This window comes from Pseudophryne corroboree, chromosome 4, assembly GCF_028390025.1.
Source record: "Pseudophryne corroboree isolate aPseCor3 chromosome 4, aPseCor3.hap2, whole genome shotgun sequence".
NCBI lineage: Eukaryota > Metazoa > Chordata > Amphibia > Anura > Myobatrachidae > Pseudophryne > Pseudophryne corroboree.
In genome coordinates, this window is record NC_086447.1 from 47166317 (window position 1) to 47184774 (window position 18458).

Sequence of the window (18458 nt, forward strand, 5' to 3'; positions counted from 1 at the left end):
GCATGGCAGCAGTAAATATAGAATCCTCATCAGCGGCACACAGGACACAATCACAGAGACATTGAATGGATATCATTCAATGTCTCTGTGATTGTGTCCTGTGTGCCGCTGATGTGGATTCTATATATATATATATATATACCCACCCACACACATATAAACATATTAAACTGTCAGGCACCACTACATTTCTAGTGTAATTCCTCTATAATATATATATATATATATATATATATATATATACATACATATGTTTAAGAAACATAACATTTCATACGTTTAAGGTAATAATAAAGGTAATGATAACCAATATTCATGCTACACTTATGTATCAGATGAAGACATTTCCATGTACTGGGATATCTTTACTTGAGAGATTAAACTTACCCTATCAACTTTTCACTTTCTCTCTGTGAGAGGGCTTATACATTATAAGTGTCTTACTGGCATATTTTCACATAGGTGTTTTGTTTTGGATCAAGTTATGTATCAGTGGTCTTATGCCAGTGCTGAGTCCTAGGAACAGTACATTATTGCCCCGAAGACTGAAGCAAGCTGTAGCTATAGTGACATATTCAGATGCTTAGTTTTAGCCATCAAAATATATCTTCCACAGACATATACATCAAGACCAAGGTGTCCTCCTACTTATAACCATTCACGTTCAGGATATGAGAACTACAACCATTCAGATACAGAAACAGAAGTGGGAAAAATCTTGGAATGTTTTTCAACATTCTATGATTTGTGAACATTTTCAACCAATGATAATTTAGAGAAGACTATGGGAGATTCTGATTGAGTTCAGATTGATGTGCTGACATTAGACATTTCTCTTATCATTACTTTGTATAAATATCACACTGTTTTTGCATGAGGAGTTTGGTCTGTTGTGTCCGCAGTACTGCACTATATGGGCATAAAGGAATTTGATATCACAAATGGTCAAAAGTCATTAACCTGAATTCCATTTTATCCCTTGGATTAATTGTAATCTAAAGGATAGAGTGAAGTATGGGCTCTTCGTTTTTTTTACCTGCTATGGTATCTCCCTCTATACCAATATTCCTTATGAGCAAATTAATAGAATAAGTGATGTGTGCTCATGAGTGAGGCATTGCAGTTACTAAACCAAACTCTCCCTATGTAGTGATGTTGTGAGTTCAGGGGACCAGTGTGACTGTATTATGAAATCCATTATTTTTATTCTCATGAGCACTTATTTTTTTATTAACCATGAATTCTAGTTACAGGTCTTTGGCAGAGCAATGGGGACCAGGTTTTCCCTGAGTTTCACACCCTACAGTAATTACAGATCTTTGACACCGCAATAGGAACCAGGTTTGCCCCAGATTTCACAAAACTCTACATGGGGATGTTTGAAAAGTATTTAAATTGTTTGGTGATTTGGGGGAAAACTTGGTCCTCTAAAAGATATAAAATTATGATTTTTTTTAGTTTGGTATCTGGGTGATGATTTTATGCCTACATTTTTTGATCACATTAATCTCAACCATTTCAACCTCTCTTTCATGAGAACACATCACTCTGATACTATTCCTTCTTGGCTATTAGACTAATATAATTGACAATTAAGTACACACTTTGTTAAAAAAATAAATTGATATTAACACTTACATAGACTATACCATTTATCTTAATAAAACATGATTGAAGAATATTTGCTAGGACAGTAAAAATATATTAGATGTCATGGCATAACACATGAAAGATTCATTGACCAAGTCTCAGAATGGACTAAAACCTAATCAGTGAAACAATACCCTAAAACTCTATACAGAAAGAAGCTTTTGTAGAACACACTGAAACGATAAAGTAAAACATAAAATTTGAAAGTTCATCAGCATTTGTATGCCTCTCATAAATGTAAAAACAATATTTAATATAATTTTCTTATGCTGTGTATTGATCCACAGCTGGAAGATTAGCACAAATTGGTTGTTAGCTACAGTATACGAGGGTGTTTCATACAGTATGTGGCCACTTCAGATGTATTACTTGTAAACATATTGCACATTGTACATATTTACATCTAGTACTACAAAAGTGAAAATTTTTATTAACATTTGAATAAATTGGGACACCAAATATTTTGTAAATCTTTAACAATGTACTTGTAAAAAAATAATTTTTAGTTTGTATGAGTAGATCTCTCAACTTCAGATTTCTTTAACACTATAGGATTATTTTAACTAGAGAAGACAATCACAGTGTTCATCATCGTTTTTGTGACTGCTGCTCATTCAACAAATTCAGATTGCCTAAATGTCAAAGTGTTTGAGCACAGGTTTTCTGGATGCGCAGGTTTAGAAATGTGTATCCAGCAGTGCTTAATGGGCTTAAAAGTCTGACTGCTTTTTATTTTTTATAAATTTCTGTTCTATAATTATTTAACCATTATATGTTTAGTCATTTTATTCCTGTTTGTTTGTTTGTTTGTTTGTTTGTTTTTTTGTTTTTTCCTTTGGTTGTTTTCTTACTGGTTGATTAGTTTTCGAGAGAAGGGTTTTTGGGAACCGCACTGGTCTGACAATAATTTTTGTATGAATAGAAATCTGAGTAAAGTCCTCTGAGAAACTGAAATTTGTATTATAGAATTGCTTCAGATTACGGTAACTGCATATAGAAAGATATTGTATCTTTTCAGATGCACAATATTTAGTTACCATTCAGTGGTGCTCCCATGAGTCAGAAATATGTTGAAAAAAATATGCCAAATAAAGAATATGGAAAAAGAAGTAGACTCTTTTTTGGGAGCACTCTACCTCAGAGGAACTATAGTATATCAATGTCTTATACTGGTAAAATTATGATTTTAATAGATTCTAAATAAAATATGTAGAATTGTCGGAGTTCAAAAAAGATGTATATGTGATTCAAGACTATTATGCAAAATATTTATATCAATTAAAGTAAATAATTAGCAAAAAATCGCTATAGTATAGTGTAAGCCGGAGAAGCTAAGATTCTCAAAAAAGGAAGAGAAGGAAATCACCTTTTAGTCTCAGAAGTGTCCGTCACATAGGTATATGACCATCGTTCATACTGCAAGAATCCCAAATGGAAAAAATGGTTGCAGAAAATTAAATCATAGGTCATGAGGGTCCATGTACCTATCTGTGACTTTAAGATTGGGCAGCAAAATTTATTTGCAGTACCAGGATGTTCCAAGGTGGTCTCCCATCCGAGTACTAGTCCGGCCCTCCACTGCTTAGCTTCCAAGATCGGAAGAGATTGGGCATCTCCAGTGGGGTATGTCCGCAATTTCTTAAGCTAGCCCTTTCATTTGTCACCTTGATTTGGAAAAGGCATTGGTCATATTTTTAGCCAGAAAGAGGGACGGACACGCATATGCCAACCAGATTCAAAAGGTGCAGATTGGGTATAACAATTATATGGCAAGAAATTATTATGGCCATAAAAAACCAATCAGGGTAAATCCTTCCTTGTTTATATTGTACTGTACACCAGTCATTGATGAATAGATAATAAACTCATTCTTGATTGTACTGTCTAAATAAGACAGAAATACACTTAATTATTCACCAAATAAGATCCAAAATTACTACAAAGATTCCTTTATAGTTAAATGGGTCATCATCTATATCTTTCTTACAACCAAAGATCCACCATTGGTATATGTATACCTGAGGTATACAGTTGAAAGTAAATGTTACAATAACAATGTATTCCAAAAATGGTCTCCCATCCAAGCACTAACCATGTGTATCACTATGCAGCAGTCACATTCAGATGCAGTTATGCACCATTAGTGGGATACGTCCACAATTGTATGCTTAACACTGATTGGTATAATTACCCTCAATTAGTGAGTAACCAGGTAGCTCATTAATGATTTCTGCAGAGATGGATTAGGTGCATTTGATACCTAGTATACAGATTTAAACCAGGTGTTGCTCAACACGATTTTAGATTTCAAAAAAGCATATGTTTTCACAATAAATAATAAATGGATGAGTAAACCATCTAGGTGTACCTCTACAGAATATGCAGTTGGTATTAATGCTGCAGCATGTAGCGTATTCTGTTGTGAGAGGAGTATGTGGTCAAATATACAGAAGGGGTCAACCTACAGGGCAAAGAAATCATCAATCATTCTATAGTGATCAAAAAAAGCTTAACAGGCTTAATAATATACCAGCTTATAATAGCATTGCCACTAAACAGGAATGTGGCAGAAGACTATTAGCTAATCACCCTAGGTAAGGATACTGAGTGTATAAAAATGACAGATGCTGTTATATTTGAACCAGGTATTCTGGTGTTACATACGATACCAGGCTGTAGAGTTTTGATGTCCCCAGGTTTTCTGGTGCGGATGATGAAGGTATAGGTAGCGGGATGGATGCTGCTAATCCCCGCTACTCCTGCCCACAGTTGAGCTCCAGCGGGTGGGGGGAGTGCCGCTACCTCCCGCTGTGTGTGTCCGCAAGTGAGATCCAGACAGTAGGGGGTGATTTGGGCGGATACCCGTCACTGTTGTGCCCGTGATTGAGCTCCGGCAGGTGGATAGAGCCGCTAGCTTCCGCGGCTTCTGTGGTTGCCTGGTGACACGCTCTAATGCTCCGGCTTCTAGGTCGCGTGTGCGCACCACGTGACCATGGTCCTGACGTACGTTTCGCTGATAGGCTTGATCACAGGTTGATTAGTTTATCAGTCAGATTTAAATAGGTAGTGAGTTTAGTACTGTAATCACATTATTAGATATTGGGGTACAGCAAATGACAATATCTGCCAATAGTCTTTTTTTAAGCAGCAAAAATAATATTGGAAACACTTTCTAAAGTGAGATATGAATACGTTAAAATCTTTTTATTACTTTTATGTTTTTTTACTTTTATTCTTTACATATTATTCTCTATATCTTGTTATTGATATTTCTTTTTTTATTTATCCATATCTCTTCTATGGAAGCACTGCTTTGTTCCCATCTCCCTTCCCTTAAACACTCAGTGCCGGCAACAGAATTCCTGGGGCCCGGTACAGTTATGTATCTGGGCCCCCGCACCCATGCTCCCCCAACACACACACATATAAAGTAGGAGCAAGTACATGTGCAGAGTAAATAATAATTTTGCCAGGGTATATGTCAGGTAATTCCATAGTGGGTCTCTGCCTCCCCCCAACCTCCCCTAAACACACACACACTTACCACACACTTGGCTGCTTCGGCAATGGGTTAAGTGTTGTGCCATAAATGAGGTCGCACCATAAGCATGATCTCATCACTGGCTCCTACTGCTCTTCAGCAGCCATGGCAGCATGGACTGAGGTAGGGAGAAGGACAGAATAAGAGACATCAGCGTCCCATATAATGATGCCAGAACAGTGGCGTCATTCATTACTATGGACTGTACCAGGTTACGGGGGTTGCCGGGGAGGGGGTCACGAGGGAAGGGGGATATAAATTCATTGTTTTGTTGGGGCTAGCTACATGGTACCAGCATTTAGATCAAATTTAGGCGCAACTGTCCCGTTTTGTGCCCATCTGAACTACGGGGCGCCTGTGGACGTTGGGGCCCGGGAAGGATGTACCCTTTGTCCCCCCCTGTTGCTGGGCCTGTAAACATATCTTCAAAACTGTGCACACTGCCACTGGTACAAATGACATTGAAGGGCCATCACTTAGTGGGACATATTTACCAAACAACAATAATGAGTGGGCCGAAATTAAACTCTAATGTAATCATATTTTAATATTTTATGGAATTTAGTTTATAGTTAGATTTATATGTTCCTATTAAAGATATTGTAAAATAGTTTACTAATGGATCTTGTGACTAATTCACAGGGGATGGTGAACTTAGGGAATGAACTGCTGATTGATATTCAACCAATTTATCATTTTTTTTATTTTTTTACATATTCGAATTTATATAGTGAACATTGTAATATTATTATTTTCTCCAATAATTTCAAAATGTTAATTTTAAGACTTAAAATATAAGTACTACTGTAGGTAAAAAAAGATAATTATTAAACCCTCAATAACCAATTAGTTTAACCCATTTAACTGAAATAAGTATAATTTGTTCTATGGTACAGTATGGTTATCAGCAAGAAAGGCCCAAATTAAATGATATCTATATTATATAAAATTAACCATCTAAGGTATAGAAAAATGTTTTATTGACTGGTGATTAGAGATGTATGGTTCGTTTTTCCTTAAATATGAACACACCCGAATGTAAGAGTTCTGAGTTGAATCGAGTCCCAGTTTGGAATCAGTTTGTCATTCCAAGTGAAACCGAGTCCCGGCTCGGGTCTGTTGTTATGTCAGAACTTGGATTTAAAAACCGAACTTGGGTTTTGGATTGCATATAAACAAAACCAAATTACATGATTTTAGCCATCTTTATCAATTTTAAAGGAATCCAAAACTGAACAAAAAACAGTATCCGAACCAAAACATTTGAGGTAGATTTGACAAAAACCAAAATACGATAATGAATTAGACCCAAAACCAAAGCATGAGGGTCCCACACATCTCTATTGGTGATCAAGTTTGCATCAGAGTAAACTAGTTATTCATAGCACTCATCTATTGGTGCAAAATGCTGAGCAAATATTAGTTTAATGGGCGAACATGATTCACTTGTTTACATCAATGTATTCCTGAAGAGAATGATAAAGACAAAGGGGGTTTTCAATTTCCCGCTATAGTGCAGTGGAAAAAAGAAATTCACAGTTTTTATTATTGCCCCTATTCAATTAGCTCTAACACCCCCCCCCCCCCCCCTATTTTTCGTGCAAAAATAGATTTTATCCACAAAAAGCCAAGGACCTACTGTATGTATTTTTGCAGCACTTGTTGCTGTAAAAAGGGGCACTTATCGTGGATTTGGCGGACCAAACCCCCATATTTTCTGGCATTTGGGGCTAACTGAATAGCCCCAGGTGCGCTAATTAGTCACAGTAATTTACCGTGGCTAACTGAATACTGGCCTAAAGGTACAAAGAATAGTTCTTAGTTCAACAATAAATTGTTGGTGTTTTTTGTTGGTTTTATTTAGTTTTAGATGTTAAATACTATTTTAACTGCTTGTTTTCTTGTTGCATGAAGTAACAGATTGAATTTAATCCGGCTTAATAAAACTATTAATTTTTTATTTATTTGAAAGACCACGCCCATGTACAGGCTGAGAGGCAGCATCCGCTCATCCAGGGTTAGGTGACAATAACAATTTAAACATGGCAGTACACTTATTTTTATAATACTTGGTTACACCCAATTCACTGATCTCATATGTTCTTGAAGAATCTCCCTAAACTTTTATGTTCATATTAGGACCTCAGTACTATTCTTGGTAACAAGCTAGAAGCTGGTTATCCTTATTTGGGGCTAATTCCAATTCTATTAACACTGAAGCTGCTGATGTGTTGTACGAAATCTTTTAAAGGAACATGTATCTTATAAGTGAACTAATGTGTGTATAAAGGTCACATATCTAACTCTGCGGTGTGTGCTCATTTTCCATGTAAGGTATATTATATGATAGGTATAACTACAAAGTATGCAAGTATATAGAATTAGTAAAATATATTATTTTATGCACTTTTTTACACGTCACTCAGATTAATTGTATAGGAATTTTGAAGGCTATGTTGCTCTTTCAATGCTAATATAAGTTCAAAGTTTACTTATTGAGGGACTTCTTTGTTTTTCCTCCTCATGATCTTCTAAGTTTTCTAAAGTGGTACACATATATTTCCATGTCTCTTTAAAACTGAAGACTAATAGGATACTTCTATCCATTTGGCACTTAGCTTCCTCAATGACTGGTGAACAAGTGATCATTAGTGAAATGCATCAAATTGTACTTAAATAATATTTATATTTTCCCTGTCTATGTTAGCATGGCCTAAAGTCAGTCTGTTTATTATGATGAACCCCAAAGGAAAAATCTTTTGGCTTGTACGTTTGATTAAGCAGGAACCAAGTGTGGTGCAGTATGTTGGCGCTATGTAATGTGATATGTAATCATAACATCCTATAAACTAAAACCCAACATAATGTAATTGTTTATATTTTTTGCTGGGTCCTCTTAAATGTAAAAGACACATACAGAGGTGCCTTTTGACACTTCACTGTGGCTCTTTAAAGATTTTCATTCCTGTGTAGAATTCATGTAGTGCACTGGGTACACGATGGACCATATCCTGGGCAGACTGGAAAGAAGACACCAGCAGCAACATCATGAGCAACCAGAGGGCCATTCTGGAGATGTTTATCTTAAGTTTCAAGAATAATCGGTTGCTGTAGTTTGTGATCTTCATGCATTAGAATATGCAGAGCACGGTGCCCCACCACAGGCTGCAGAACTCCATAAATGTCATTGAAGCTTCATAATATACAGAATTCTCTATAGTTATGAATGGATGAGCGACACTTGCCATGGCAGTCTCCTGAAGACACATATAGTAATTAGAACAATGACCCTTACCTCTCCCAGGCTAGCCATGATAATGTCAATGGTTTTAACAGTTTGATGCTTCAACCACATAATTAAGAATTGTCACAATAAAAAATCAGGCCCTAGGTGTTCATCCTCTAATGGGTAATGTTCATTTTCTACATAGCTTTGAAGCTTTTCTGTCTATGGCTTGGATATTGCAGAGTGTGATGACTGTTAGACAAGTTACCAGCACTACAGTATATCAAAACTCACCTCGACGTTTTCTCAGGCCAAATTAAATTTGCTTTTCTCATGGGTGTGGATTAAAAGATCAACAGTACATAGTTAGAGAGTGAACAGGTCAACACTAATGATTGATGGTCAATAGGTTGGCAGGGTCAGAAGAACAACAGGATCAAAAGTTTGAAAAGTTTAATGGTCGACATTTACTTCGAAAGGATAAAAAGGATGACAGGTTCTAAAGGTCAAAATCCAAATGGTCGACACAGAAAAAGTAAACACGTTTTTTGTTATTTTAACCCTAATTCTAACCCTAACCCTCCCCCTAGTCCCTAACCCTTGTCATCCCCTGGTGCCTAACCCTAAATGTCCCTTTTGCAGCCTAACCCTAAACCAAGTGCATAACCTAAGTTGTACCCTCCCTTAGTGGTGCACATTAGACAACCTGCAAACGATGCAATGTCATCAACGATTTCCCTTGAACTCCTGGAAAAACAACAGTGTACACACTGTGCAGTCTTGCAAAATATATCTTCAGTGGCCACATCCAGGAGTATGCTGTCATTGACAATCTACTTAGATTTTGCTGCTTGCAAGACTGACAAGAGGACATCATTGACAGCTGCGGGAGCACGCAAATAGTGCATACACACTGGATTATTATTATTATTATTACATTTTATTTATAAGGCGCCACATGTGTTTCGCAGCGCCGTACAAAGGACAGTACAGGAGACAAACATAGCATTACAGTAAATAAATAACAGAAATAGAGTACAGGTAACAGAGCACCACACATTCTCAAGACATAGTACAGCTAAGATGTAAGTATTGAGGGAGTGATCATCGTACTACTAGAGGCTGGTGGTCATAGATGGAGATGAGCCTTTATTAGCAGGATAAAAATGGTCGTTGAGTAGGGGAGAGCTGTGAGTGAAATGTGTCGAGACGAGGGCTTAGATAACAAGAGGAAAGAGGGCCCTGCTCTGAAGAGCTAACAATCTATTGGGGAGGGGCGACAGACAGATGACAAGAGGTGCAGGCAAGCGGGAGGTAGCCTGATGGCAGTATGCAAGCACAGCTGAGATGCTCACGGCATGAGGTAGGGGGTGGAGGCGCGGCTTCAGCTCTGGGTTATGCATTAGAAGGGTATGCTTTAATGAATAGGTGGGTTTTTAGAGCCCGTTTGAAGCTTTGCAAGGTTGGGGAGAGTCTAATGGAGTGGGGGAGTGCGTTCCACTGAAGGGGTGCAGCACGTGCAAAATCCTGAACTCGTGCATGGGAAGCAGTAACCAGGGCGGTGGAGAGGCGACGGTCATTAGTCGACCGTAGGGGGCGGGAGGGAGTATGAAGGGAAAGGAGGTTGGAGATGTAGGGAAAAGTGGAATTAGAGATGGCCTTGTATGTGAGAGTGAGGAGTTTGAAGAGGATTCTGTAGGGGAATGGGAGCCAGTGTAGATTTTGTTGAAGGGGAGTGGCAGATGTGGTGCGGCGGGAGAGGAAGATAAGCCTAGCTGCGGAGTTCAGGACAGATTGGAGGGGAGCAAGATGGGAGCAAGCGAGGCCAGTGAGGAGGACATTGCAGTAATCAAGTCGTGAGATGACCAGTGAGTGGATGATGAGTTTAGTTGCACTCTGGGAGAGATATGGCCTGATACGAGCAATGTTGCGTAGCTGGAAACGACAGGATTGTGCTAGAGCTTGGATGTGGGGTGCAAAGGAGAGGGAGGAGTCAAGAGTGACGCCCAGGCAGCGGAGTTGGGGAACGGGGGAGATGGTGGTGTTGTCAACAATGATGGAGATATTGGTCGGGGGTGTTGCTCTGGATGGGGGGAAGATGATGAGTTCCGTTTTGTCCATGTTGAGCTTTAGAGAGCGTTCAGACATCCAGGAGGAGATTGCAGAGAGGCAGCTGGAAACCTGAGAGAGGACAGAGGGGGACAGATCAGGAGATGAGAGGTAGAGTTGTGTGTCATCAGCATAGAGGTGGTATTGAAGGCCAAATGAGTTAATGAGCGCACCCAGGGAAGAGGTATACAGGGAGAGCAGAAGGGGTCCAAGGACAGAACCCTGAGGGACACCAACAGGAAGGATGGAAGGTTGTGAGGTGGTGCTTGAGGCAGACACAGAGAAGGAGCGGTTAGTGAGGTAAGAAGAAAACCAGTCAAGGACAGTGCTAGAGAGGCCAGCGTTTTGGAGTGTGCCGAGGAGGAGAGGGTGATCTACGGTGTCAAAGGCAGCAGAGAGGTCCAGAAGGATGAACAGAGAGAAGTGGCCCCTGGATTTGGCCAAAAGCAGGTCATTGGTGACTTTCACCAGGGCAGTCTCAGTTGAGTGGAGTGGGCGAAAGCCAGATTGTAGTGGATCGAGGATGGAGTTGTCAGAGAGGTAGCTTGTGAGACGGCTGTAGACTAGTCGTTCAAGTAATTTGGAGGCGAAAGGGAGAAGAGAGATGGGGCGGTAGTTAGTGGGTGATGAGGGGTCGAGGTTGGGTTTTTTGAGAATAGGTGAGACCAGAGCATGTTTGAATGGTGAGGGGAAGATGCCGGTGGAGAGGGACAGGTTAAAGAGGTGAGCAAGGTGGGAGCAGGCAGTGGGGGAGAGGGAGTGGAGAAGACGGGAGGGGAGGGGGTCCAGGGGCAGGTGGTGGGGGGGGGATAAGATGAGGGAGTGGACTTCCTTTTCTGAAGTCGGATGGAAGGAGGACAGGGTGGGATAGATGGAGGGGAGGGATAGAGGGGGCAGGGGGGTAGCAGAGGGGTGACGGCGGGAGATGTCGTGTCGGATATCCTCAATTTTGGAGATGGAGAAGGAGGCAAAGTCAATGGCAGTGAGGGAGGATGGGAGGGGAGGAGGAGGGGGGTGAAGGAGAGTGTTGAAAGTTTCAAAGAGACGGCGTGGACAGGAGGACTGAGAAGAGATGAGTGCTTGGAAAAAGGATTGCTTGGTGAGGGAAAGAGCAGAGCTGTAGGAGGAGAGAATAAACTTGAAATGGAGGAAGTCCGGCAGAGAGTGAGATTTCCTCCAGGAGCGTTCAGCGGAGCGTGAGCATTTTTGTAAGAAACGTGTTAGTTTGGTGTGCCAGGGTTGGGGTTTGGAGCGGCGGAGGGGGACAGAGGAGAGGGGGGCCACAGAGTCGAGAGCAGCGGTTAGGGAAGAGTTATAGAAGGTGGCTGCCTGGTTGGGACAAGTCATAGTGGAAAGAGGAGAGAGTAAAGTCTCGAGGGAGGACATGAAAGTGGGGTTGAGAGACCCAAGATTGCGTCTGGTGGTGGTGGGTCTGGGCGTGGAGAGGAGGAGGGAGGATGAGAGGGTGAAAGAAAGCAGATGGTGGTCAGAGAGAGGGAAGGGAGAGTTTGAGAAATCAGAGAGATCACATCGGTGGGTGAAGACAAGGTCGAGGGAGTGGCCGAGATTGTGAGTAGCGGTGGAGGTCCATTGAGAAAGTCCAAAGGAGGTGGAAAGGGCGAGAAGATTAGTGGAAGCGGCATTAGTGATGTCAATAGGGATGTTAAAGTCTCCGAGGATGACAGAGGGGAGGTCAGAGGAGAGAAAGTGGGGAAGCCAGGCAGCAAAGTTGTCAAGGAAAGGTGAACAGTGGCCAGGGGGCGGTAGATCACTGCCACAAGGAGGTGAATGGGGTAGAAGAGGCGGATAGTGTGGACCTCAAAGGTGGAGAAGGTGAGAGAGGGCTCAGGTGGGATGACACGAAAGGTGCAGTTAGGGGAGAGAAGGACGCCCACGCCTCCACCCTGGCGACCATCAGTTCTGATTGTGTGGGTGAAGGAGAGGCCTCCGTAGGAGAGGGCAGCAGGGGAGGTGGTGTCAGAGGAGGAGAGCCAGGTTTCAGTGATGGCGAGAAGGTGAAAAGAGTGGGAGATGAAGAGGTCATGGATAGTTGGCAGTTTGTTGCAGATTGATCTAGCATTCCAGAGTGCACAGGAGAAAGGAAGGGAGGGGACAGGGGAGATAGGGATAAGGTTGGCTGGGTTCTGAGTGTTTGTGGGTGATTTTGAATTTGGGGGGTGAGACCTTGCAGTGAGGATTGGTATGTGACAGGATCGAGGAGCCATAATTTGGTACAGTAGTGTTAAGGGGAATAGAATGGTGTAATATAGAATGAACAAGGAGTATGTGGGGTGTAATGTAAGCAAAAGACAGTGCAAACAGTATTTTAAGAAATAATGTTAGGAATGGAAAAGCTGAGATGGATACACAGTGGTTGTAGATTGTGTAAATGTGAGTGTGAGCAATGTGTGAAAGCAGTAGGGCTGCTACTTAATCAGACAGGTTGTTCAGTATCCAGGCTGTGCAGGCTGCAGGCATTACTGGTAGTGGTATGGGTAACTCACTGTAGTCTGTTGGTTGTAGTTCTTTTGTGGAGGTGGGGGGAGGTAGTCTGCTGTCCCTCTGTTTCTCTCCTGTTTATCTCCGTATATCTCCATAGATTATATCATCCTACTTTGCACTAATATACTTAGCAACTAAAATGCTGGCAGCCTTGACCAATACTAGTTAAATAACCATGCAGACATGGATGCAGGGTTAATTGATAGCAGCCCCCACCCTCTGAAAACTCCACCCACAGCAAAAGGTTGCCACAAGGTGTGAACAAATCACTATACCCCCACTAATACACAGTGAGAACAGACTATAGTCTGGCCTAGAAATAACTAGTAAAAGATAAAATTGTCAATACCTATCATAGTACAAAAAGCATGTAATGGCTGGATATCAAAGTTGCAGCAGTGGATGATTAGAAGGAATTGTTCCGATATGTCGGAAGTGGCCAAATCCTCTAATGTGTACCCAGCTTAACTCCCCACAAGTGCCTAACCCTAAGCCTAACCCCTAACCCTTACTGTCCCATTCTACAGTCTAACCCTAATGATCAGCCAAGTGTGCCTTACCCTAACTGTACACTCCGGCAGCCTAACCCAAACCTTCCCTTAAATTCCTAACTCTAATCCTAACCTTAATTTCTAACCTTAAAAATCATGAAAAATCATGAAAAACTATGTGCTGATCTTTTCTGTGTTGATCATTTGCATGGTGACCTTTTAAACCTACTGAACTTTTGAACATGTTAACCCAAGTCCATGTCGACAATTTAACTTTTGACTTTTTGACCCTGTCGACCTTTTTTGCTGGTGACTTATTAATTATCTATTTACTATCTGTCTTCCATCTGTTTCTACTAACCTGCGACTTAGCCTTTCTCTTGCCAACGAAACTAAGGAACATAGAATTTGATGGCAGATAAGAACCACTTGGCCCATCTAGTCTGCCACTTTTTTTTAACCCTATTGTTACCTCAAACGCAATTTGATGCTTATTTCTTTGAAAGGATATCCTTATATCTATCAAAAGCATGTTTAAATTACTCTGCTGTATTAGTCCCTATCACCTCTGATGGGAGGCTATTCCACTTGTCCACTACCCTTTCCATGAAGTGATTTTTCCTCAGATTTCCAGGCCAATCCTGGTGGACGATCCTGCTCCGGCTCTCCTTCCCTGGTACTCATGGCAGTGGTGTCCTGACATGTTGCGGCTTTGGTCCAGTCAATCAGCTCGGTGTGTGGTCCCAGCCAAGGAGAGACAGGTGACGTGGAGGAGATTGCTGTAGTGCAGCTATATAAAACCAAGTGGTATTAAGCCCACACTGTTGTAATATTTGGTATGAGCAACATCTTTGTGGCTAACAACAGAATGTTTTAAAACTGTTTTATGAATAAAATGATAAGCATTTGTTTCTGTTTATCTATATGTATGTATATATATATATATATATATATATATCTATCAACAAACTAGAGTCTAAGTGCGCTAATGGATAGTACTGTATATCATAAATAAACAGATTTAAAAGATTCAACTTTCAGTTTTTAATACATAAAAGCCACAATAGCATAAAACATCTGTGAGCATATAAACATCTCTTTACAGAATGTATAGACAATGTATACAAACAGTTTCTGTCAGATGGAAAATTCAAGTGAAACTTGAGATTCGTGGTAAATCTTCCTTAGTAGTATAGAATACAGATGGAATACAGTACTCGAACACAACCCAACGCGTTTCGTCCCTAACTGGGACTTCCTCAGGGGTAATATCTAAATGACAGAATACAGTCACTACACAATGTTTATTAGTGTGCAGTTATACAAATAATAGCTAACATAGCTATACATACCGAGTGCCAGATGTTTTTTACAGATAATCCCAAAATTGTGTAAAAAGCTCACTGAATATAAAAGCAGGCAAAGGACCTGATAAAATGAAAAAGGAGTGGTGTATAAAATATTTTAGGGTCTCAGATAAATGTAGGAACAAAGCAACAAGATGAGGGAGGATGGGGATAATACGTACCAAAATGACTGGGAAAGCAGTTCAATATTATGATTTCCCAGTCATTTTGGTACGTATTATCCCCATCCTCCCTCATTTTGTTGCTTTGTTCCTACATTTATCTGAGACCCTAAAATATTTTATACACCACTCCTTTTTCATTTTATCAGGTCCTTTGCCTGCTTTTATATTCAGTGAGCTTTTTACACAATTTTAGGATTATCTGTAAAAAACATCTGGCACTCGGTATGTATAGCTATGTTAGCTATTATTTGTATAACTGCACACTAATAAACATTGTGTAGTGACTGTATTCTGTCATTTAGATATTACCCCTGAGGAAGTCCCAGTTAGGGACGAAACGCGTTGGGTTGTGTTCGAGTACTGTATTCCATCTGTATTCTATACTACTAAGGAAGATTTACCACGAATCTCAAGTTTCACTTGAATTTTCCATCTGACAGAAACTGTTTGTATACATTGTCTATACATTCTGTAAAGAGATGTTTATATGCTCACAGATGTTTTATGCTATTGTGGCTTTTATGTATTAAAAACTGAAAGTTGAATCTTTTAAATCTGTTTATTTCTGATATACAGTACTATCCATTAGCGCACTTAGACTCTAGTTTGTTGGTTTGATATCTTAGGGCCCCATCTAACAGGGGGTTCGTCTAAGCTGCAGCTCAGTTCCGCTCCACGTAGCGCCTAAGGGTACTCCTTGTTTTTATATATATATATATATATATATATATATAGGCTGTCCTGGAGGAAGGTGGTTGATACCACCGAAACAATTTCGTTGACTGATGTTTTCCCAAATGTTATTCTGAAGGAATGGGTGAATACACAGTATTTATATACCCGGATGATTGACTGCATTTTCATGGCATTATGAATAATATGTCAGAGCATTTCTTCTTCACATGAAATTAAATGTTTTTATTGCAAAGAAATTGGTGTGCTGGCTACCCGTGCTCTTCTGTACCTCCTAAGGCCCAGGTGGACATGGACTATGTTATGTATACGTCTATATATATATATATATATATATATATATATATATATACAATACTGTGCAAAATATTTTGGCAGGTGGGGAAAAATGCTGAAAAGTGAGAATGCCTTAAAAAATAGAAGTGTTAACAGTTTATTTTTATCTTTTAGCAAAATGCAAAGTGACTGAACAGAAGAGAAATGTTAATCAAATCAATATTTGGTGTGATTACCCTTTGCCTTCAAAACAGCATCAATTCTTCTAGGTACACTTGCACACAGTTTTTGAAGGAACTCAGCAGGGAGGTTGTTCCAACCATCTTGGAGAACCAACCACAACTCTTCTGTGGATGTAGGCTTGCTCAAATCCTTTTGTCTATTCATGTAATCCCAGACAGACTGTACTGTATATACAGTATCTAAACATTTTTTTCTCTTTTCCTCTCTAGTTTTGGTGTGAGTAGTAGCCGAGTGCTATGGTATGTTGGTGCTATGTAATGTGATATGGAACAGAGACACAACATCCTACAACCTCTTATAACACAAATTGTTTCTGTTTTGCCTTGTCCTCTTAATAATAGAAAACACGCATAAAAAGGGGCAACATTTGATACTTCTCTGTGGCTCTTTAAAGATCTTCATTCATAGATATCAGAAAGAAAAAAACTTACTGCAACTTGTTACCCAACTGTTCCTATTTATTGCACCATTCATATAAGCAGTAGAAAACACAATCGTGATGGTGGCAGAATAAAATAAACATGTACGGTTAATTACAATTAAGTAGAGTGAAAACTAAATACATGAATATACCATCATTAGTTTATGTATAAACCAATCTCAAAAAAATGAAACATAATCATTACAGAACTCGTTACACAGCTATTGTCAGACTAAGGATCATAATACAGCCTATGATGACAACACATGAATCAGTGCAGCTTGAATTATGGCATTTGGTCATTTGGGTTACTGGCTCTTGCACAGCGTAGAGCAACGAGGAGAGAGTGCTTCAGGTTTGCATTGCTGGCTATTAATATAGCAGAGTGCAGTGTTGGGTAGACAGATGCAAACATACGACAAATTAAGACATAAAATAAATTTCCTGTCTGGAAGCTTAGAATCATCAAGCATGAACTTATAATATACAGAGCATAAAAGAACAGAAAATAGACTATGTTTCTAATGGCACTTATGTGGGCTTCTAGTTGGATTTTAGTGAATCCTGAATCTTTGCTGCTCATATTCCGGGTGTGTTTCAGGAGTGACATGATCAGAAGACAAACTGATGCACAGAATATGAGGAACGGTAACAGAGATCCCGTGAAATAGATGATCAATAAATTTTTATAATTTGCTTCTATAGTTACATCTCCAAAACTGGAGCTGTTACTGTCTTGGGTAGAATTTATGTAGCGTCCGTATATGCACCATATGCTGGGCAGACTGGAGAGAAAAGACACCAGCAGTGACGTCAGGAGCAGCCAGGGGACCATCCTGGAGATGTTCATCTTAAGTCTCATGAATAATCTGTTGCTGTAGTTTGTGATCTTCACAAAGTAGAAGACGCAGAGCACGGTGCACAACCACAGGCTGCAGAATGACAAAAATATAATTGCAGCATTATGATATACAGAATTCTTTAGTGTCTCGAATGATTGAGTGACACTTCCCACAGCCATATCCTTTTGACTCATAATCAGAAGAATAATCCTCACCGCTCCCAGGCTGGCCATGATAATGTCAATGGTTTGAAGAGTTTGAAGCTTCAACCACCAAATGAAGACTTGTGTCACAATAAATGCATTGAGAAGTACTCCGATAGCTATCACAAACCAAACAGAAGATGAGAAGATCAAGGTTGCGAAACTCATATTCTTTATAGGTTGATGAACTTTTGTCAGAGCGTATAATTCCTTCACAACCTTTAAGAATGGTCTGGTGTAATGTAGAGACTGTCTGAGGTGTGGCATTGACTGGGAGTGAGTTATTATTAAATACAGGACATTTTAATGTATGTTTTGCATGATATTTGGCTACCAAACTTCAAAGAGCTGCTGCAGTGTCATCATTACATTTGAATGCAATCAGTCACTTTTTCTACTTGGTTTAAATAGAATTTCTCTCCTTGTGCATGTGGTAGTTACAGTATCTGATATTTGTGAGGGATGTTAATGATCTTAGACTGGAAGGGAAATACCATCTTACTATTGCATAATTGTCTAAACAATTAAAACCCTTTGTTTAAAGAAAAAATATTTTTTCTTTAGTCTACATTACAAAAAGAGGATATTGAACATTTTCCTATACATACTTTTAAAGAACTACTCAGTATTTTCCAGTATGATCAGCCATATACAGATGTGTTCTCTACCGTGATACGTACGCCCCGGTACACGCATGATAGCAATGCTATTATTTCAACATTGAAATAAA

The 18458-nt window shown here is 39.8% G+C and overlaps 1 protein-coding gene and 1 pseudogene across 1 annotated transcript; both read right to left on the bottom strand.

Annotated features, from left to right (window-relative positions):
- Positions 1-3167: 3167 nt before the first annotated feature.
- LOC134913137 (5S ribosomal RNA) lies at positions 3168-3287 on the bottom strand (annotated as a pseudogene).
- Positions 3288-16969: 13682 nt separating this feature from the next.
- Positions 16970-17896, bottom strand: LOC134910823 (taste receptor type 2 member 39-like). The gene has a single exon (XM_063919207.1). It carries the CDS (start codon positions 17894-17896, stop codon positions 16970-16972), a length of 927 nt encoding a protein of 308 aa, XP_063775277.1.
- Between the last annotated feature and the right edge of the window lie 562 nt (positions 17897-18458).

Bases quoted from the DNA above. Each gene is read 5' to 3' on its own strand.
- LOC134910823 (XM_063919207.1), bottom strand. From the start codon at position 17,896: ATGAGTTTCGCAACCTTGATCTTCTCATCTTCTGTTTGGTTTGTGATA.